The sequence below is a fragment of the Thalassophryne amazonica genome, chromosome 10 (assembly GCF_902500255.1).
Source record: "Thalassophryne amazonica chromosome 10, fThaAma1.1, whole genome shotgun sequence".
NCBI lineage: Eukaryota > Metazoa > Chordata > Actinopteri > Batrachoidiformes > Batrachoididae > Thalassophryne > Thalassophryne amazonica.
The window spans coordinates 964,452-986,647 of NC_047112.1; the positions used below are offsets into that span (position 1 = coordinate 964,452).

Sequence of the window (22,196 nt, forward strand, 5' to 3'; positions counted from 1 at the left end):
TTGAATGGATTTATAAAAGAATGTAGAGTTTTTATTAATGTAGAATTTTTCATGTGAAAAAAGACACTGGATTTACAGGAATGTACAACAATGTGATTTTTTTTTTTTTTTTTTTAACTATAAGGTATGTTATAGATAGTTTACCCTGATTTTCCAAATATTCTCCAAGCTTTAGCTGTGGTTTTTGAAATGCATTTACAGTCTTTTCAGTGTTCATAAATTTCATGTAGTTTAATTGTTCTGAGTTAATGCATAATTTGGTTTACAATTAAAAGGAAAATCATTCCAGGTCCTACTTCCACGTCATATTCTGTTATCAAAGGGAGACTGTGATAACAATGAAGCTCGGTGTGAGAACTGAAATGAGTGCAGACAAAGACAGGATGAGACAGACGGGTGTAAGTTAGCCATGAAAAGAATTACTGACATGAACACTTGTCAAATAAACATGAACTGGCAATACAAACTCAAACAGGACATAAAAGCAAACCAGAAGATAAACTAGATAAAAACTGATCAGAGAATTAAGAAATTAAACACAATGACAAACTAAACTGGCACAGGCATACATAAACTCTAGGTAGAACAGAAACTAAGTGATAACAAAACCTGACATTAAGGTGCCACAAATAACAGAAATGAAAACGGCAAAAATAAGCTGATGATAACTAAATGATAAATTAATGGTCAATAAATGAAAACAATTGACTGAAGAAAACTGGAACAGAACAAAAAGGCCAAAGTAAAAAGCAACAACATAACAGTGAATAAACCAGCATAAAAATAAGCTACTAATAACAAAACGGGTCGAACGAGAACAGAAAGGGGGGAAAAATGGGCACAATGCCCAGATTAGGCCAAAACCATGACAGTACCCCACCCCCATGCGGGTGCCACCTGGCGACCGCACAAAAACAACGCAACACCGGGAGGGCAGCGGGGACCCCGGACGGGGGCCAGAAAGAGCCTGTAGAACCACAGAAGGGCTTAAAAGACTTGGGATTCCAGGGATAACTCATAACAGGACCAACAACAGGCAAGGGAACCAACGGGCAGAAAACACAGTGACAACCATAAGCAGGAGGCCGGCCACATGGTGTTACCTGGTGCATGACCGAGACTGAGGATCGATCCGAGATTGGGTCAGGAGGACCGCCATGATGCTTTTCACAGTACATGGTAGCATCAGCGGCCTGGCTATGGGGAATACTGAACACAGAGGCGGAGTCAGGGGTACATAACCGGTTTGATGCAGGGCCGAAATACCTGGAACCATACAATGAGGGAATCAGCTGCTTAAAGGGGAAATTGAAACGGGGAAGCGGGGTACCCATTGAAACAGAGTAATTAGTACCGCCCAAATGAGTCCAAAAATCCAATGAGAGGGAAAGCCAAACATCATCCCAAAACCCCACCTCCAGCTAGCAACACATTCCAACAAATACAGGAAACAATGATTAAATGAATTTAACAGAGGCTTTACTAACTCAGAGACCCACCGAAATAAAAGTAGGCAAAATGAGGCCCACATGTACATACTCTAAATCCACAAATAATTTAGCCCCTCCTCCTGTGATTTGCTACCTGGCCATCGGGATGGGACTTTACCAAGTAAAGAGATCTTTTGGACAATTTCTTTTCACACAAAGTGCAAAACTGGAAGGATTTGCCCTTACATGTTATGAGCAACCTCAAAGTGGACAAACCAATCTTGGAACCAGTATGAGAGTCTTGACATAGCCTGGGTAACATTAAAACTGCCTAAATGACAACTAATTCCCGAGGGAGACCTACCGAATGAAACAGTTCTGAAGCATAACAGAAAGCACACAGGAATGATCAGTTTCCTATGACATGTATCGGAGAGCCTTCTTAGATTCAAAGGTGCCACTTTAAATAGATTCCCTACAAATTTACAAGAGCACCATTTCAGGATCAGAAGTTGTGCTTTTAACAGATTTCCAACAGGCTTGTAAGAAAGCCATTTCAAGTTTAAACATGGCGTTTTAAACAGATTTCTCACAGAATGACAGGCATGAAAACAAAACAAAACAGACGAAAAAAGAAAAATCACTAACCGTCCAACAGTTCTTCAAGGTTGTTTTTTGAACAGGCGCTGGAGCTGGCTGCAGCAGCTCAGGAACGGACACTGTGGTAGGGACAGCAGCACTGTGCAGGCGGGGACCCCCTCTGGAGCCACCGCTGGTGTGTCCACCGCAGAGCGTGAGATCTGTTCAGCCGCTGCTGAGGGCAAATCTGCAGCGAAACACATGGAAACTGAGTTGACAGCCAGCGATGAAGAAGCAGAATGTGCTGGTAAACACCCTGCTGACGTCACAGAAACAGCAGCTGTGCACGACGTCTCCAGCTTAGTGGCCGCATCGCACGCGGAAGCAGAGCTGGCTGTCAGAGGAAGAGAGACTGAGCAGGCTGCGAATGATTCTGATGATGATGAAGACAAGGCAGACGTGGGGAGCGCAGAGACGGAATCAACCGGAGGTGCAGAAAGAGCTGTGCTGAATGATGCAGATGAAGCGGGTCTGGGCAGCTCCATCTGCGTAGCAATCGCTGTGTGCGCTGAGGCGGAGATGGCAGGTACCTCCGAGGAGGAGGAGACCACCGCTGGAGAAGGCGTTGAGGCTTTCCCGGAAGAGATCACTGGTGGTGACGAGCATGTTCCCGAAGGCTCTACTGACGGCAGCGCGGACAGTGAATGCCCAGAAGAACAGGTGGATGTGGCCGCCAGAGAATGGTTGGGCAAATGCAGTGCTTCAGTGGTCATCAGCGCAGCCATCTCGGAAGCAGGTGTTGATGGAGTTGGCATGGGCACTCAGAATTTCCTGGGTGTTGGGATTGGGGCTTCCCAGAGTGGGCGCGCAGATATGTTTGCGCCCGTGATGAGCAGTTCAGCTGGATCCGGATTACTGGAAATTACTTGATTCCTTCGTGGAGCAGGTATGGGAGGGATCTGGAGCGAGACTTGCCTCAGTGGCTGCATTTCTGGACCTGGAGGCAGGAGGTAAGTGGCTGGTTTCTGTGCTACGGTGTGCGGGAGTGGAGCAATGGCGGCGTCTGAGAGTGTGATCACTCGTGGGTTTTCACTGCAGGCGGCAGTAATCTCAGACTCGAACAGTTAGTCCATGGGATCCTCGATGCAGGGATCCTTGATGCAGGGAGTAACATAGCCCTGTTGAAATTGCGTTTTAATGTTCTTAAGCTCAGGAAAATTGATTACCAGCTCTGGCTCGGCTAAAAATACCTGATCAAGAGCTGAGAAAATTCGCTATTGGTTCCGCCGACTGTGGCAGTCCTGATATTCAAAAAATAACTCTTGAATTTTGAACAGTGTAGTAGCCGTGTCCTGCAGCACCTGACCTTCAGCCTCAGATGATGCGTCGTCATCAGTGTCCTCCCACTCGGAGTCGCTGTCAGTGAGTGGGAGGCTAGATGCCAGATGGCCTTCAGGCTGTCTAATTCAGGCTGGAAGTTTCTCAACCGCAAAACACTTGTCCAGATTTTCCAGGTCTGGGAAAAAAAACATACAGCCAAGCATTGGCCTCAACAAGATCCAGGGCTTGGTTGAGATAATCAAATTTCTTTTTGTGTGTGAAACAGGCTCTATAGCAGTCAAAACAGAATTCAATTTCAGAATAAATGTCTCTGATGAATGCAAGGTCGTTGGCTCTGGCGACCGATGTGGAGTTCGCTGGGTCCATCTTCTGGCTCTGTTCTGTTCTCTGTTCTGTGTAGGCTCTCAGCCTACACAGAAACATCTTCTGGCTCGTTTCTTCTATCAGGCACGGCAGGTGCCAGGCACCCGAAGTGTTAGGACCCACAATGTAAACTCCCGGACTAGGCTTGGATGTAGAATAAATCATTGTCTTTAATTCACGCTCAGGTTTGATACACAGGTTATCAGTTGACGAGACACAAGCACAAACACGCTCAGGCAAAAATGCAGTCATAGGTAAGCAGGGTTCAAAGGTACAAGCAGACACAGACATCATGGACGAGGAAAAAGGCGCAGTCAAAAACACAAAGCAAAGGCGTTTTACGTGGTTGCAGGGGACTTTAATCACATGAAACTGATGGACACTTTGCCTTGTTTTTACCAGCATGTCACATTTCCCACACGGGGAGACAACACTCTGGACTGTGTGTACACCAACATTGATGGAGCGTACAGAGCTCTCCTCTGCCCCCATCGTGGCTCCTCCGACCACATCTCCATCCTGCTGGCACCAGCGTATTGCCCGCTGGTGAGGCGGTACAGGCCATAAAGAGGACAGTCACCGTGTGGCCCAAAGATGCAGCCTCTATGCTCCAGGACTGCTTTCAGTGCACAGACTGGCAGGTTTTCAGGGAGGCAGCTACGTGTGAGGGAGAGGTGGACCTAGAGGAATACACCTCCTCCATCTTCCACTTCATCTCCAAATGCACTGATGATGTCACTTCCACCAGGACAGTAACCTGCTGCCCAAATCAGAAACCCTGGCTGAATGCTGAGGTGAGAACTCTGCTGAAAGCTAGGGACGCTGTGTTCAGGGCAGGTGAGGCATCAGCGCTCACAGCGGCAAGGAAGGAGCAGAAAGCCGGCATCATGAGAGCCAAAGGCCACATACGCTCAGAAAATCCAGGGTCACTTTACCACCAGTGACCCCCAGCGCATGTGGCAGGGCATAAAGTGCATCACGGATTACACCATTAGGGATGCACAATGCCCAAGGGACCCCCTCTGCCAGATGCACTGAACAGGTTTTTTGCCCGCTTTGAGGACCCGGACATGCCCCCCAGCATCAGACTCACACCACTTCCTGGTGACATGCCCCTCAGTGTGACCGCAGCAGACGTAAGGAAGACCCTCCAGAGGATTAACCCCCGGAAAGCTGCAGGCCCTGACAATATTCTTGGGAGGGCACTGAGGGACTGCACACACCAGCTGTTTGAGGTGCTCAACACATCACTGACTCTGGCAGCCGTCCCCACTGTTGGGTATTTTCTCCTCCAAACATTTTTTAAAACCTTTAACAAGACAAACAGAGTCAAGAAACACCAGTGAGACAGAAAATCAAATATTACGCGCGGAGTGCGGCCAGGCTGTACACCAAGGCTACACTAAAGTCTGGCCTGCTTTTCCGCTCTTTTTATTAAGAGACGCCCTCATCACATAAACAAGAAACTTGTCCTAAGGGTGGGGGTAATGACGCAAGACAAGTTTCTTCCCATAACATAAACGCATACGTCAAGTGCAGCTGTAAGGAAGAACACTTCAGGTCAGCACATCTCGTTCGTCTGTTGCAGGTATCAGCTGTTCTGCATCTGCCTGAAGTGTCCTGTCTTCCACACTCCTTCACACTAAACACCACATCACAATAGTCAAAACGTTCTCTTGCTCCCAGTCGTTAGAGGCTGCGAAAACAAAGTTATGTTATAACAATAAGTACATCCAGTCCTTCATTCCCAGCTCAGATTGACCCCAGAGTGCTAAAACAAAATTGAATTCTCAGGATTGCATTAAGACAGGTGCAAAACAGCACATCTCCGTTCTCATGAGAAAGAAGACAAAGCTAAAACAAGGTTGAATAACACATACATTCTCAGGGTGAAGTGCAAAACAGCACAACACCGTTCTCATGAGAAAGAAGACAAATGTACAAACGTTTAACAGTGATAACATATATACAAAATCTTTAACACCCACCTGCTTAAAGACTCCCCATCCCCAAGTGCTCCATAGTGAGAGGCCAGAATGACTACCGACCTATAGCTTTTACTTCAGTGATTATAAAGTGCTTCGAGAGGCTGGTCATGACCCACATCAAAGACTCCATCGACGTCACTGTAGACCCCCACTAGTATGCCTATAAGCGGAACCGCTCCACTGAGGACACCATTTCATCTGTGAGTCACTCAGCCCTCATCCATCTGGAGAGCAGGAACTCATATGTCTGCCTGCTCTTCCTGGACTTTTCCTCCACTTTTAACACCATCATCCCACAGACCCTGGTGCAGAAGCTCTGCTCCCTTGGTCTGAGCTCCACACTGGGGAACTGGGTCCTGGACTTCCTGACCAACTGACCACAGACTGTAAGGATCCACAATACCATCTCCTCTTCCATCACCCTCAGGACTGGCTTACCTCAGGGCTGTGTGCTGAGCCCCTCTTGTTCACTCTGCTAAGATATGACTGCTCAGCGAGCCATCCCAGCGATCATATAGTGAAGTTCGCGGATGACACAGCAGTAGTGGGATGCATCAAGGACAATGATGAGTCCATATACAGAGAGGAGGTGGGACATCTGGTGCAGTGATGCAGAGATAACAATCTCTGCATCACTGTGAAGAAGGCCAAGGAAATGCTGGTGGATTTTAGGAAGAACAAGTGCCCTCCCCCTTCCTTGTACATTGGAGGAGCAGCTGTGGAAGTTGTTTCCAGCTTCAGGTACCTGGGTGTGCACATATCTACTGACCTCACCTGGGGTGCCAACACCTCCCGTTTGGTCAGGAAAACCCACCAGCGCCTCTACTTCCTTAGGAAGCTGTGGTGAGCTGGACTTGGGAAGAGGATTGTAGGGAGTAGCCTTCCCAGCACCTCATCATGGTGCAGAGGAAGGGCTCTCCACATTGTGAGGGACTCCTCCCATCCCGCACACAGCCTGTTTCAGCCCCTTCCCTCAGGCAGGCGGTTCAGGAGCATTCAGAGTAGAACTACCAGGCTCAGAAACAGCTTCTTCCTTGTGGCTGTCAGATTGTTGAACTTTAGCCGTGCGCCATAGAACTTTCACCATCACATATAGACTGCACTAAAACCACTTTAATTGCTCATGTGCAGAATTGGTTTTCACTTCATTCCCGGTGCAATATTATAGTCTATTGCTGTTCACACTTATATTTGGTATTAAATATGGCTAATTTTGGCTTTTATTTTATTTTAATGGGTGTGTGTGTGTGTGTATGTATATGTGTATATATATATATATATATATATATATATATATATATAAAAACCAGGACCTGAATACTAAGTCTGTACCACTAAAATGGAAATGTGAGTTGGCATGACAAATAAAGTTGCTTGAATCCTTGAAAGCGCATTCTCCCACGCGAAAGATTGCCGAGATAAAGTTTATAGGAGTAATGTCATATGTAGATAAATGACTGAGAGGACAAACAGGCCAGATGTTACAGTTGCACCCCCCCCCCCAAAAAACAAACCCCCAAAAACATCCATTCTACTGCTAAAAAAAATATCTTCTAAGTAGCAGAATGCTGGTTATTAAACTGTTATGTTTAAGAATGTCTTTAAAATGTTTGAAGAGGGGTTGGGGTCTGGGAGTGGAAACCCTTGAGCTCCATGCTAACTTCAGCTAATGTATAAGATTGTATTTAACTCACACATACTGGGATATGGTTTTAGTTCCCTAGTAGGACCTCTGTGTAGTTGCATGGGACCTCAGTAAGTCAGATAATAAAAAATAAAAGTCAACTTTTTCAAGATATAATTTACTTGAATCTGATTGGTTGTTGCAGTCCTTAATTGCCATGAGTCGATGTACTAGTCAGTGAACTTCTACAGGGTTGGGTCAGTATGCCATCACTGGCTTCAGTTGGTACATGTTTGTGGTGAAGATGTCCTAATGTCACATTGTCATAAGGCTTCTCTACTTTAGCCAATGGCAGTGACAGCAAGAAGTTCAAAGTTGACATCAGGGGCCCCACGGTGCCATCCAGGGTAATCCATGTCCGCAAGCTTCCCAGCGATGTCAGTGAGACTGAAGTCATAGCCTTGGGCCTCCCCTTTGGAGCCGTCACCAACTTGCTGATGCTGAAAGCCAAGAACCAGGCAAGTTCTTCCTGAACCCTGACTAAGACAAAGCAGTTATCTTTGCAAAGATTCAGGGTCTTGTTGGGATGAATGCAGTGGGTTCTGTGAAGGTCTTGTTCCCACACTGAGTCGTCTGGGCTCCTCCTGTCTGCGTACTCAGGCTTTCCTAGAGATGAACTCAGAGGATGCTGCACAGACCATGGTGGGCTACTATTCCACGGTGCCACCCCTCATCAGGAACCATCCAATCTACATCCAGTTCTCCAACCACAAAGAACTCAAGACTGATAACTCCCCGAATCAAGTGGTAACACTGAGAGCTAGCAGCGATAGCACTTGTACTAGCCGCTTGGTATCTGTACAGCATGTGGCTGCATAGTTTGTTTTTGATCTTCCAGCATGATGTAACGGATTTTTCTTTCACAGAGGGCCCAAGCAGCTCTTCAGGCTGTAGGTGTGTCCCATATGGACACTGCTATGGTGGCCCCCAGTCCAGTCCTGAGGGTGGTGGTGGAACACTTGGCATACCCAGTCACTCTGGATGTCCTGTACCAGGTAACATGCTAGCACAGCCTAGCTCATGCACCATGAGCTCATAGTTATGAAGTGGACTGTCCTGTATCTGTTTTGATCACTTGTCTCATTCGTGCTCAGATCTTCTCAAAGTTTGGGACTGTGTTAAGGATCATCACCTTCACAAAGAACAGTCAGTTCCAGGCTCTGCTGCAGTATCCTGATGGATTGACAGCCCAGCATGCTAAACTGGTGAGCAGTATGCATTATAACCAGATTTTCTGGTGCTTGCTAGGAGGAATGATTGTGTTAAATGATAGTCCATCAGCAATACTTAAAAATAGGGCTGGGCGATATGGTCAAAAAGAAAATCTCAGATTTTTTCACAATGAATTCGATTTTCGATTTTGTCCCCCCCCCCCCCCCCCCCCCCCCTACTTTTTTAAAAAAAGCAATAAGTACAAATAACAGATAACTCAAAACAAGTTTGACTTTTATTTGATCAAAAAATTAACAAAAGTAACCCCTATTCGTCCTGTAATTTCCGAGGGACATTAACACAGCAGCGGCCTCAGTGCTCACAAACTGGCTTCTGCACTGTGTGAAAACACTCAGCTGGTCGAACGAAGTCAAACTAAACGCTAATGTTACAAAAACTAAGCAATTGATAAAAAACCCTCAAGAACAACAGCAAAACGAAACACGGAGGAATTGAGGTTTTCGTTGCCCTTCGTTCAAATTTTTCAATAGTTTAAAAATCCTGACGAAGTGCCAGCTGCAGGAGCGAAGCTGAGCGAAGGTTAAACGATGTCAACAAAAGTCCATATTTCTTGTTTCGTCAGGGCTTCGTTGCCCTTCGTTAAGTGCCGTGTGAGTGGGCCATCAGATGGGGCACTTGTTGCCGGGATAGAGAGGTACTTCTTGGCCCGGTTACCGAGCCTTGAGAAGTCAGATTCATGGCTCTTCCACCACTTAAGTGGATCAGTGTCGGGGTCTGCCTCTGGCGATAGCAGATAGGTTGCTAGTTCAGTCTCTATTTTAACTGCCTCTGACTGGTCAGAGGTTGGCGCATGATTCCTCTTGAAGAAGGTTGCTAAAGTATTTTTCCTCTTAGGGTGTGATTGAGGCCTTGCCTCTTCTTGGTCCACCTGCACAACTGGACCAGGCTGTGGTGAACTTGTCAGTCGGGAAAGATAGTAGTTCATTGACAGCTCTTTTTTTGACTTGTTCCACCTTGTCTGGGTCAATGTAGGTTGTTCAGAACCTTGGGTCCATCAGACAGGCCATGTCCAACAGCTCATCCTTTACAGGGTCACTGTACTTTTCATCAAGGTATCCCAGTATGTTCCTTTTTATTGTTTTAGTAAGCTCTGTGTTGTCTTCCTCAAGCTGCAAAAGACTGGTTTTGAACAAATGGATAACGGGTTTAATGTAAGAGACACTTGCGTACATTTCCCCTGACAGCACATCAGTAAAGTCTTGCAGTGGTTTGACTGCCTTATTTACCTACTCCAAAATGTCAATGTCTTGCCAAGAGGGCACAAGATGGCGACTTTTCATATCAGACCCCAGGACATGGGATATAGCCTTCTCTTGTTCCAGGAATCGTTCAATCACTTTTTGCCAGGAGCCCCACCTGGTTGGGGACTCTGTTAGCTGATGAAGAGGTAGGCGAAGTTCTGACTGTGCTTTGCCCAGCTCTCTTCTTTTTTCCAGCTATAGGAAAAAGCAGCGATAACTTTCTTGCAAACACAGATGGCACGATCTATGCGGGGATCCTTAACGGCATTCTCTGTGTGATGAGAGGAATGAAACACAAAGACATCGTCACTACTGGGATATTAATAACATTGAAACATACTGGTCTACATGTCAAAAAGGTTTTTCTTTTCTTCTGTAATTCAGAACTTTATCATTTCAAAGATCAAACACACACTTAAGCATAAACACAAACAGTGTGTGTGTATTTATTATATACATATGTGCATTTTGTAGAGAAATATGAATGCACTTAATAAAGTAATTAATTCATATTAACTGTGGCTTAGGCCTAATGGGTGAAACACTGATCAATGGATATGCCACCTTCATTATTCTTGTTAGGTTAACACAAAACAGCAATGAATTTGTCCTGTTTTTGTGTATTTTTAATTAGTGTCATAACCCCTGTACAGCACTTTTAATTGAAAGTGCTTTAAACATAAGTATATTTATAAAATGGTAGATGAGGACAAAGGATGGGCGGAGCGACTGAAGAACACGGTCTGCATCTGAAGCCTAAGGTTACATGCTCTGTCATTCAATTGTTTGCTAATGCAATGGGAAAACAGCTGTTATAATGAAGCTTCCTATAGGTTAGCTAGTTATAGTTCATGATTCACATCACGATGAGACTGTGAAGTTGTTGTTAGGCCCCATTTAAAAAAAGAAAAAAAAGAAAAAGAAAAAAAAATGTCATACTTGACATCAGAAAACAGTAGTGAGGGCGGGTGGATTTTTTTTTCTTAGAAAACAGGTACATACAATGTCATTTCAAACCTGAAAAACAACACATTCAGCACCAAGTGAGGAACTGAAATTATCAGCTATTTTTAAAATAAATCTTGTTTCAATGTTGAATACAACCGAGGCACGCTAGTACCATGATAAACATGCATACTATGTGTAAATGAGATGGCGCAGCTGACTGTGTGGTTGTCAACAACAACAAACGTCAAGTTCCGGGCTTGGCTCGGTAAACTTCGGCTGTCTTCAGCCAAAGCATACTCGCCAGATGTGCTGGTTCTTGCATCAGCTGTACTGCCGTCAATGAAATTTGTCAAAAAAAAAAAAAAGATGCTCCTGGGGACAAAAGGTGCGCCGTACCAAGAAGGGGAAAATTATTTTTTTTTTTTTAAATCGTCAGCCCAAAAAAATGTGAATGAATCAATTTTATCAATATATCGCCCAGGCCTACTTAAAAAAGAAAAAAAACATTTATTTATTTCCTATTTAATGATGTTGCACAGACGTGTTTGGCAATATGGATGCCTTGGCTTTCACAGACTTCCTGAAATCAGTCATCAGAAGTGTGTGTGTCTGTATGTGGTGAAATTCACTGATCTCAGCAGAGTGTTCATGTCTAGCAAGGATCTCTCTTGCTAGAGGTTCTCTATTGCTATGACAGATTCCTATCAACTGGGCTGTCAAAAGGCAGGTTTCAAGCTGACACCATCTTGATAAAAATCAAGGCTGGACACAAGATACTGTGCATCCAGAAAGTATTCACAGGACTTCACTTTTTCCACCTTTTATTTAACAGCCATATTCCAGTATGGACCAGTGTTGTATAAAGTACCGGAAAATCTCTTAAATGGAGCCGGTGGACCTCAAATTTTGTTGACTTCCATAAACGTTCAATCTGGCGACTTAATCTCCTTTGATTCATAATTGCATCATTGATCCAAGGACAGAACTGGCCACGGGAAACCTTATTAGCTTTAAGTGGTGCTAGCTGATCCAGAATAAAAGCACAGGGACTATTAAAACAATGCTGGAATTAATTTCAGTGAATTCACTAAAAAGTAAAGGGTCAAAATAAACATTATGCAGTTGAAACAGGATTTTAGACAAGATTGTGTCTTTTACTGTGGCTTTGAATTGATTTACATGAATTTACACAAGAATATAAATAAGTTTTTATTAATGTAGCCTTTTTTGTCATGGGAAAAAAGACACTGTGGCTTTGAGTGGATTTACAGGAATTTACACATGAATATGTGGCTTTTTTACTGTAAGGTATGTTACTGATATTTTACCATGATTTTACAAATACCAGAACTATCTACCAAAGAAACAAAAACACCAGAGAGTACATGAGCCTGTGGGGACCCAAAGGGAGTACCTCGTCAGTCTTGTCATGGTGCCTGTGCCCCCAAGCAGGACTTGACCTAACCATCCGAACTTTGCATGACCCCTTGAACCAGGCTCCCTTCAGACGAGCAGTGAAGCGTTTGGAGAATTTTTGCGAGATTTTACTCCGCTTATTGCAAAGTATGTAACATGAAAATACTAACAGCATGTGTAGTAACACAGTGAAAAACAACAAAAATACTACCCTCAATGTAAAATACATCAACCTACCAATTTGACTAGTTGGTTTCCACCAGAGGACTGCTAGCCATCCAGGAGAACATCGTCTCAAACAGACATGTGCATGTGCTGTCCATGGGAGTCCAGACAGTTCTCTGACCTGGCCTAAAACTAAAACTTTTATTTAGGAATCCTTGGTTTTTGGTGGTGTGGACTGTAGTGTGAAAGACAGGTTTGTCACCAGATTTCCTGTAGCTGTTTTTATTTTCAAATTTGTACCTTTAACTCATATATCATGTCATTCAGAATCTTCCAGGTGCATTTAATATTAGCAGCAGAAACAAAATCACAAATTCAGCAGACTCAAAAACCCTTCAGGATATTTGACAAAATATTTCACAACTCAAAACCACGCTGAGCTCACAATAGTGAAATGTTTAAAGATGAGAACTAGGGATGCATCTATCCACAATTCTTCACTTTCGATCTGATCCTGATACCTGAATTTGGATATCTGCTGATACCGATACTTTTTCAATCCGATACCAGAACTCTGTTTGCTTTAATATTATCATTATTGTTGATTTGATATGAGGATTTTCTTGAAAAAGAGACCTGAAAGTGCAATTTGCCAGAAGGTACTTCTAAGATGAAAGCCTAGATTTGATGTTTTGGGGAAAGAATTAAGTACTTTTATTTTTTATAGACTTTTATAACCTTATTTTTATAGACTAGAAAAGGCAGTGCTCTCTCTCTCTGCTTGTCTCTCTCTTGCTCACTTTCTCTCTCTCTTGCTCACTTTCTCTCTCTCTCACTGCCTGTCTGTCTCACTCACTTTCTCTCCATCGCTCTCTTTTTCTTCCTTTTAATTTCCTTTTGGTTTTCGTGCTGCACAAATTTGGAACTTCTTGGAAACACGAAGCCTTTCAACTGTAAAATAAATGTATCTTCACCGACGCTCACAAGCAGGATTTTAGGGCCCTGTCCCACTGGCGTTTAGGAGGATTTGCGCATGAAGTGAGGAGACAAAAGCTGAGCGTCTGCAACAAAGGTGGGCGGAAATGACAAATGTCCTGGGGTGGATCAGCGAATACATGAGGAAGAAAAGCGGATATAACAGGGAACAGAAGCGAAGGCGACCGCGGAGGCGCCCCCATGAGGAGCACAGCGGCCGTGATGCACTTGCTTCATCCGTGCCCACTCTGTCTGCATGCGTGACATACCATTTGCGACCGTGATGTGGCCGTGCTGGGCACGTGTCATATCTGTTTTGCACGCTGTCCCGGTCCGCCGCCAAGCCGCGCCAACCCGTCGGTTGCAGATATCAGCGGATGACGGGATATGCGGCGCGTTTGTTGTGTATGTCCTGCAGGCAGTATGTGTTCAGGCAGTGAACACAGTGGGGGGGCTGGTCCTTGCACGCAGCAACTTTGCGCAAAGATAATTTGCATGCGTGCAGTGAATATATACGCGTAAACGTATTTTTTACGCGTGTGGTTTTGGTGCTAATCTGACACCATACTGTTGAAGGAAAAACTCTCAAATGAGAATGAAGACATTTTGTGGATAATTCACTCACAAGACATCTCATTCCCACAACAAGACAAACGGATTACACAGGTTCACTTGACTTCTAGCAGAAACACCATCTTACAGGAACCTTTGCGACCTGGGGACTTCTGGTGACTACAGCTCAAATCACCATCCCAACGGCTCCCAGACAGCCAGTTTGAACCTCCCACTTCTCTGAAATTCTTCAACTCTTAATTGACGTCTTATTTCAGGGAGTGCACATCTGCATGCACCGCCGCCGGGGTATTCACTTATTCCTTTATCCGTTATCCTCTGTTATTCCAAACTTCTCTTTATTCCTGGAGGCGCATTGGTAACGTCAGCATGCACAGTTACCAAGCCCATGGCGCGCCGGTGGTCTGATAGCATGTACCGTTATCAGCCCAAACGGTTTGGCAAGCGTTTTCTCAAGTCATCACCATTACCATTCACCTTATATAACCTCATGGGTGATGTCCACATACACCCGTCACCAGGCCAGCGGCTCGCTGGCTAATTATAACAATAGTGACTTTAGTTCAGTGAGGCTTCTACTCAAAAATTATGATTAGCAGTTCTCAAGGAATGAGATAAACCCCAGAAATGCAGGTCAGCCGGACTCAAAGGTTAGTTCCAAAAATATGCAAAAGTTTAATGTCCAAACGAGAATCAAAAATACTAATACAGGAGGAATAACAAAGATACGGTTACCACCCCGACCAAGGGAGTGGGGGAAATAAAGTTCCAAAAATATACAAGAAATTAATGTCCAAGTGTAATCCAACTTTAGGAGAGGCTAGTGCAGGATAAAGAACAAAAATACACTTTCATCCCTTCACAGGGGATGGGGGAAAACAGCTAAGGTCAAAAAGTACAAAGTCCAACAAAATCAAAACAGAAATAGAACCGTGGGAAAACGTACTGAAACACGACGCAGGAAAAACTATACTCAGTGTAATGAGCCCACAAGGAAGAACAAACAAAGGAGGTTTAAATAGACAGCCGAGACACAGGGGAACAGGTGATGCTGATTGAGATAATGATGCGTATTAACCAAAAGACAACACTAGAGAGCAGCAAACCACAAACACAGAAAACAAACTCCAGCAAGACCAAGACAGAAAACCTGAGACTGAAAAGCATAATAAAAAACAACCCACTAAAAATGAGTAAAGAAACACTCACCATAAATAACCTGACTCAAAAACTTGACTAGTAGCCACAATAAATTAAAACAATTACAAAAGCAAAAATATGTGACTGATTCAAAAACCCCACACCCACATAACACAAAGTGTGACTGAATGGTGGAGACAGAGGTGAAACACGGAAGGACAGCAACAACCACAGACAGAAGTGATGCAGACAAATAAGACAGGAGGCAAAACGTGACTGACACAAAATGTCTGCAAGAAGGGGAGATGATCAGTGCAAAAACACACACACCCAACCTGCAGCCCGCAGCTGACAGCCCAAGGAGGCGTGTCCACCAGACAGAGTGCACAGAAGGACACGCCCCCAAAGACAGCGGAGATCAGACACACATGCACTCAAAAAACACAAAGGGGATTCACAGGATTCAGAGGAACGAAACACCAAACTCCTATAAAACCCCATAAACAGACGACATCCAACAAAAATTCTCTTCAGCATCAGCACCTGTTGAGGTTTTAAAATCCCGCAAAACTTCAGAGGTTGCTGCTCTGCAGTAACATTGAGAAATGCACAAACCTCTTTGTATATTGTGTGTAAATCTCTCGTGAATATATCATCAGGGTTTTTAGACTTTATTATTGTATCTGTTTTATGTAAACATGTAAGGAGCTCGGGTTGTTTCTCCATTTTAAATGGGATTGCTGTGAGCCGTGATCGTTTCTGGTTTGTGTCATTGTGGGAGAAAGTGAAGTTTGCTCTTTAACTCTCTGCCCTATGGACCTTGACAACACTGTGCCGTTTGTTCCAGAGAGCTCGCTCGCTCGCTCTCTCTCTCTCTCTCTCTATCTATCTATCTATACACACACACACAGTGGGGAAAATAAGTATTTGACCCCCTGTCAGTTTTGCAGGTTTTTCCACTTACAAAGAATGTAGAGGTCTGTAATTTTTATCGTAGGTTCACTTCAACTGTGAGACGGAATCTAAAAGAAAACAAAATCCAGAAAATTAGTGCATGATTTTTAAATAATTCATTTGCATTTTATTGCATGAAATAAGTATTTGAACACCTACCAACCAGCAAGAATTCTGTCTCTCACAGACCTGTTAATTTTTCTTTAAGAAGCCCTCTTATTCTGCACTCTTTACCTGTATTAATTGCACCTGTTTGAACTTGTTACTTGTATAAAAGACACCTGTTCACACACTCAATCAATCACACTCCAACCTGTCCACCATAGCCAAGACCAAAGAGCTGTCTAAGGACACCAGGGACAAAACTGTACTGGGATGGACTACAGGACAACAGGCAAGCAGCTTGGTAGAAGACAACAACTGTTATGATTATTTATTAGAAAGTGGAAGAAACACAAGATGACTGTCAATCTCCCTCAGTCTGGGATTCCATGCAAGATCTCACTTTGTGGGGTAAGGATGATTCTGAGAAAGCTCAGAACTACAAAGGAGGACCTGGTCAAAGACCTGAAGAGAGCTGGGACCACAGTCACAAAGATTACATTAGTAACACATGATGCTGTCATGGTTTAAAATCCTGCAGGGCAGCAAGGTCCCCCTGCTCAAGCCAGCACATGTCCAGGCCTGTTTGAAGTTCACCAGTGACCATCTGGATGATCCAGAGGAGGCATGGGAGAAGGTCATGTGGTCAGATGAGACCAGAATAGAGCTTTTTGGAATCAACTCCACTTACCATGTTTAGAGGATGAGAACAACCCCAAGAAAACCATCCCAACCGTGAAGCATGGGGGTGGAAACATCATACTCTGGGGGTGCTCTTCTGCAAAGGGGACAGGACGACTGCACCATATTGAAGGGAGGATGGATGTGGTCATGTATTACGAGATTTTGGCAAACAACCTCCTTCCCTCAATAAGAGCATTGAAGATGGGTCATGGCTGGGTCTTCAGCATGACAATGACCCCAAACACACAGCCAGGGCAACTAAGGAGGGGCTCCGTAAGAAGCATTTCAAGGTCCTGGAGTGGCCTGGCCAGTCTCCAGACCTGAACTCAATAGAAAATCTTTGGAGGGAGCTGAAACTCCAAACCTGAAAGATCTGGAGAAGATCTGTATGGAGGAGTGGACCAAAATCCCTGCTGCAGTGTGTGAAAACTTGGTCAAGAACTACAGGAATCATCTGACCTCTGTAATGGCAGACAAATGTTTCTGTACCAATTGTTAATGTAGCGGGTGCTTACAACTTGCTAGATAATATTAATGGGTTATTAATATAAGGTTTGACAGAAAGATGAAGTTGGGCTATCAGAAGACTAAGTTCGACTTTGGTAGCTGGTGAACAGTGATCAAAGACAATACACAAATTTAGATTGGTGCAATTACCATGTATTATGAAAATAAATATATTTACAAGACATTAGAGGGAGGAAAAAAGAAATATTTACAACTGCAGAAGCTGAATCGGTTTAATGATCTAAGTGCACTTTAAGTATTTCTTGAGTTGAACATGATACCAAGCAACATTGAATTGTCACACACAAAATAATAATCCCAGAAGGTTCTACAAGTCCATCCGAGTGCAAACCCACGAGGGTTAAGTGAGCAAGTTGAGTTTAGAAATTGTCCATGTTATTGTCCACAGGGAAAGGTTGTGCATGGATAAGCGCTCAGATGGGTTGAGAATGGGGGGGGGTTGGGCGGGGCTATGACAGCCCCTACCAGAGCATTGGCAAAGATGCTGCTTGGTAAGAGGTCCTAGGCTCCCAGCCGTTGTTTCTTCAGCTCGCCATCCTTCTCCAAAGAGAACCACCTGGCCTGTGTATGTAATCAGGACCAGTAAAAATGTATTGTCATAGCAGGCTGTTTAACCTTAGCTTCCCACAACATATGAAGTAATTTCATCTTTAGTGTACACATTCAATAAATGTCAAAGAAAAGTAAATGAGTAATCTACCAATCTAACAACATTCAATAGATAGCCTGAATACTATAAATACAATCTGCATCCTTTTTGCATGTAACATTCAATAAATAATTCACAGTGCTGTTTCAACTCTGATGCATATTAACACCCTTTAACTTACGCAAAATATACCACACAATATAAAGCCAAATTGTAGACTTCACAAGTAAAGCACAAGAAAAATGACTCGGTTGTTTGTAGCTCCCGATGCTAATGCTAGGTGCCGTTAGCTTAGCATGCTAACGTCACATTCATTCAACACTCACCAGTTCCTCAGGCAAACCACACATGATGGCGGCACGGGCTCTCTGCAGCGCAGTAGACACGTCTAAAACATTACAATAACCAGGTTTCAGCAGAAGGCCTAAAACAAAGTACAATAGTTAAAAGTTTGGAAAAGTCTTCATACACGCACCTGTACAAGCTGTCGACACAGCCTCCCCCCACACATCTGATGGGAAGCTTGCGAGGGGCAGCTTAAGTACAGGCGGCGCAACATGCAATTGGTCAAGCGTGGTCACGTGACTGACGCTGCATGAGCATGTAGGGCGTTACGGAGGGTGAATTAATATGTTTATAATTATTTTTATAAAGAAAGAATGATTAGTATTAATATTAGTGAAGATAGAAATAATACGAGGTCTGTCAAAGTATCGTACCTTTTTTTTTTTTTTTTAACTATATGGATTTGATTCATATGTTTTCACGTCAGACAAGCTTGAACCCTCGTGCGCATGCATGAGTTTTTCCACGCCTGTCGGTGACGTCATTTGCCTGTGAGCGCGCCTTGTGGAAGGAGTGGTCCCGCCCCGTCGTCGGATTTTCATTGTCTGGAAATGGCAGAATGATTTGGACTTTTTTTTCCATCAGAATTTTTCAGAAGCTGTTAGAGACTGGCACCTGGAAACCATTTGAAAAATTTATCTGGCTTTCTATGAAAATTTTACAGGCTTCACAGAGAATGAGTGTTACTACAGCTTTAAGGACGGCTTTAAGGACGCTCGGCGCGCCGCGCTCCGAGCTGCGACGACGAGGCAGAAAACGCCAGATCATTTCTAAGCTGATGGCTCTGTGGATATGAGACCGTCGTGTGCTCTTTCTCTGGTTATCACAAGAGCTGGACATCAGCCATTTTCCAGCAGATTTCACTTTTAACAGAGGCTTCGCGTGTCAATCAACTTTTTTTTTATATAGCGCCAAATCACAACAAACAGTTGCCCCAAGGCGCTTTATATTGTAAGGCAAGGCCATACAATAATTATGAAAAACCCCAACGGTCAAAACGACCACCTGTGAGCAAGCACTTGGCTACAGTGGGAAGGAAAAACTCCCTTTTAACAGGAAGAAACCTCCAACAGAACCAGGCTCAGGGAGGGGCAGTCTTCTGCTGAGACTGGTTGGGGCTGAGGGAAAGAACCAGGAAAAAGACATGCTGTGGAGGGGGGCAGAGATCGATCACTAATGATTAAATGCGGAGTGATGCATACAGAGCAAAAAGAGAAAGAAACAGTGCACCATGGGAACCCCCCCACAGTCTACGTCTAAAGCAGCATAACCAAGGGATAGTCCAGGGTCACCTGATCCAGCCCTAACTATAAGCCTTAGCGAAAAGGAAAGTTTTAAGCCTAATCTTAAAAGTAAAGAGGGTATCTGTCTCCCTGATCTGAATTGGGAGCTGGTTCCACAGGAGAGGAGCCTGAAAGCTGAAGGCTCTGCCTCCCATTCTACTCTTACAAACCCTAGGAACTACAAGTAAGCCTGCAGTCTGAGAGCGAAGCGCTCTAATGGGGTAATATGGTACTACGAGGTCCCTAAGATAAGATGGGACCTGATTATTCAAAACCTTATAAGAAGAATAATTTTAAATTCTATTCTAGAATTAACAGGAAGCCAATGAAGAGAGGCCAACACGGGTGAGATATGCTCTCTCCTGCTAGTCCCCGTCAGTACTCTAGCTGCAGCATTTTGAATTAACTGAAGGCTTTTTAGGGAACTTTTAGGACAACCTGATAATAATGAATTACAATAGTCCAGCCTAGAGGAAATAAATGCATGAATTAGTTTTTCAGCATCACTCTGAGACAAGACCTTTCTGATTTTAGAGATATTGCGTAAATGCAAAAAAGCAGTCCTACATATTTGTTTAATATGCGCTTTGAATGACATATCCTGATCAAAAATGACTCCAAGATTTCTCACAGTATCACTAGAGGTCAGGGAAATGCCATCCAGAGTAAAGATCTGGTTAGACACCATGCTTCTAAGATTTGTGGGGCCAAGTACACTTCAGTTTTATCTGAGTTTAAAAGCAGGAAATTAGAGGTCATCCATGTCTTTATGTCTGTAAGACAATCCTGCAGTTTAGCTAATTGGTGTGTGTCCTCTGGCTTCATGGATAGATAAAGCTGGGTATCATCTGCGTAACAATGAAAATTTAAGCAATACCGTCTAATAATACTGCCTAAGGGAAGCATGTATAAAGTGAATAAAATTGGTCCTAGCACAGAACCTTGTGGAACTCCATAATTAACTTTAGTCTGTGAAGAAGATTCCCCATTTACATGAACAAACTGTAATCTATTAGACAAATATGATTCAAACCACCGCAGCGCAGTGCCTTTAATACCTATGACATGCTCTAATCTCTGTAATAAAATTTTATGGTCAACAGTATCAAAAGCAGCACTGAGGTCCAACAGAACAAGCACAGAGATAAGTCCACTGTCCGAAGCCATAAGAAGATCATTTGTAACCTTCACTAATGCTGTTTCTGTACTATGATGAGTTCTAAAACCTGACTGAACCTCTTCAAATAGACCATTCCTCTGCAGATGATCAGATGACCCTCTCAAGAATCTTTGAGAGAAAAGGAAGGTTGGAGATTGGCCTATAATTAGCTAAGATAGCTGGGTCAATTGATGGCTTTTTAAGTAATGGTTTAATTACTGCCACCTTAAAAGCCTGTGGTACATAGCCAACTAACAAAGATAAGTTGATCATATTTAAGATTGAAGCATTAAATAATGGTAGGACTTCCTTGAGCAGCCTGGCAGGAATGGGGTCTAATAAACATGTTGATGGTTTGGATGAAGTAACTAATGAAAATAACTCCGACAGAACAATCGGAGAGAAAGAGTCCAACCAAACACCGGCATCACTGAAAGCAGCCAAAACGAAGACGAACAAAGCAAGACGAACACCTCCGTTTCGGCGTGTCATGGGACAAGTTGGGACATGCCTATCTCGGCTTTCAATGCTTACCAGTCCAGTAAGTATCAGAGAAATTGTGGAGAGCTGGACATGTCCTAACTTGTCCTCTGACACGCCGAAACGGAGGTGTTCCGTTGTCTCGCTCAAACAGCGAATCGGTTGTTACGCACGAAGCCTCTGCGCGGCTTTCCATGACAAAATCTCTTGTTAAAAGTGAAATCTGCCGGAAAATGGCTGATGTCCAGCTCTTGTGATAACCAGAGAAAGAGCACACGATGGTCTTGTATCCACAGAGCCATCAGCTTAGAAATGATCTGGCGTTTTCTGCCTCGTCGTCGCAGCTTGGAGCGTGGCGCGCTGAGCGTCCTTAAAGCTGTAGTTAAAGTCCTTATTCTCTGTGAAGCCTGTAAAATTTTCACAGAAAGCCAGATAAATTTTTCAAATGGTTTCCAGGTGCCAGTCTCTAACAGCTTCTGAAAAAATTCTGATGGAAAAAAAGCCCAAATCATTCCGCCATTTCCAGACAATGAAAATCCGACGAGGGGGCGGGACCACTCCTTCCACAAGGAGTGCTCACAGGCGAATGACGTCACCGACAGGCGTGGAAAAACTCACGCATGCGCACGAGGGTTCAAGCATGTCTGACGTAAAAACATATGAATCAAATCATATAGTTTAAAAAAAAAAAAAAAATACGATACTTTGACAGACCTCGTATAGCAATAATTCATTACTATTGAATATATTTTTTAATTCAGTTAATTTCATTTAATTCAGCTGGTACAAAATGCTGCTGCCTGTTTTTTAACAAATGTACGTAGACGTCATCACATCACCCCAGTCCTTTCTTCATTGCATTGGCTTCCAGTTTCTTTGAGTTGATTTTGCTTTTTGTTTTTAAAGCCCTCAGTGGCCTTGCCCCTCTGTACCTGT

General features: G+C 43.8%; 1 protein-coding gene across 6 annotated transcripts in view; it reads left to right on the top strand.

Annotated features, from left to right (window-relative positions):
- The window catches only part of LOC117518201 (polypyrimidine tract-binding protein 1-like), a 131,854-nt gene that overhangs the window by 66,872 nt on the left and 42,786 nt on the right, over nt 1-22,196 (top strand). For all 6 annotated transcript variants that reach the window (XR_004562921.1, XM_034179261.1, XM_034179262.1 and 3 more), the window contains 4 exons: nt 7,671-7,843; nt 7,986-8,132; nt 8,252-8,380; nt 8,480-8,590. Coding sequence is in view for 5 of the 6 variants with exons in the window: in XM_034179261.1 (XP_034035152.1) it covers nt 7,671-7,843; nt 7,986-8,132; nt 8,252-8,380; nt 8,480-8,590 (560 nt within the window). In the remaining variant the exon portion in view is untranslated. The remainder of the gene's footprint in view (nt 1-7,670; nt 7,844-7,985; nt 8,133-8,251; nt 8,381-8,479; nt 8,591-22,196) is intronic.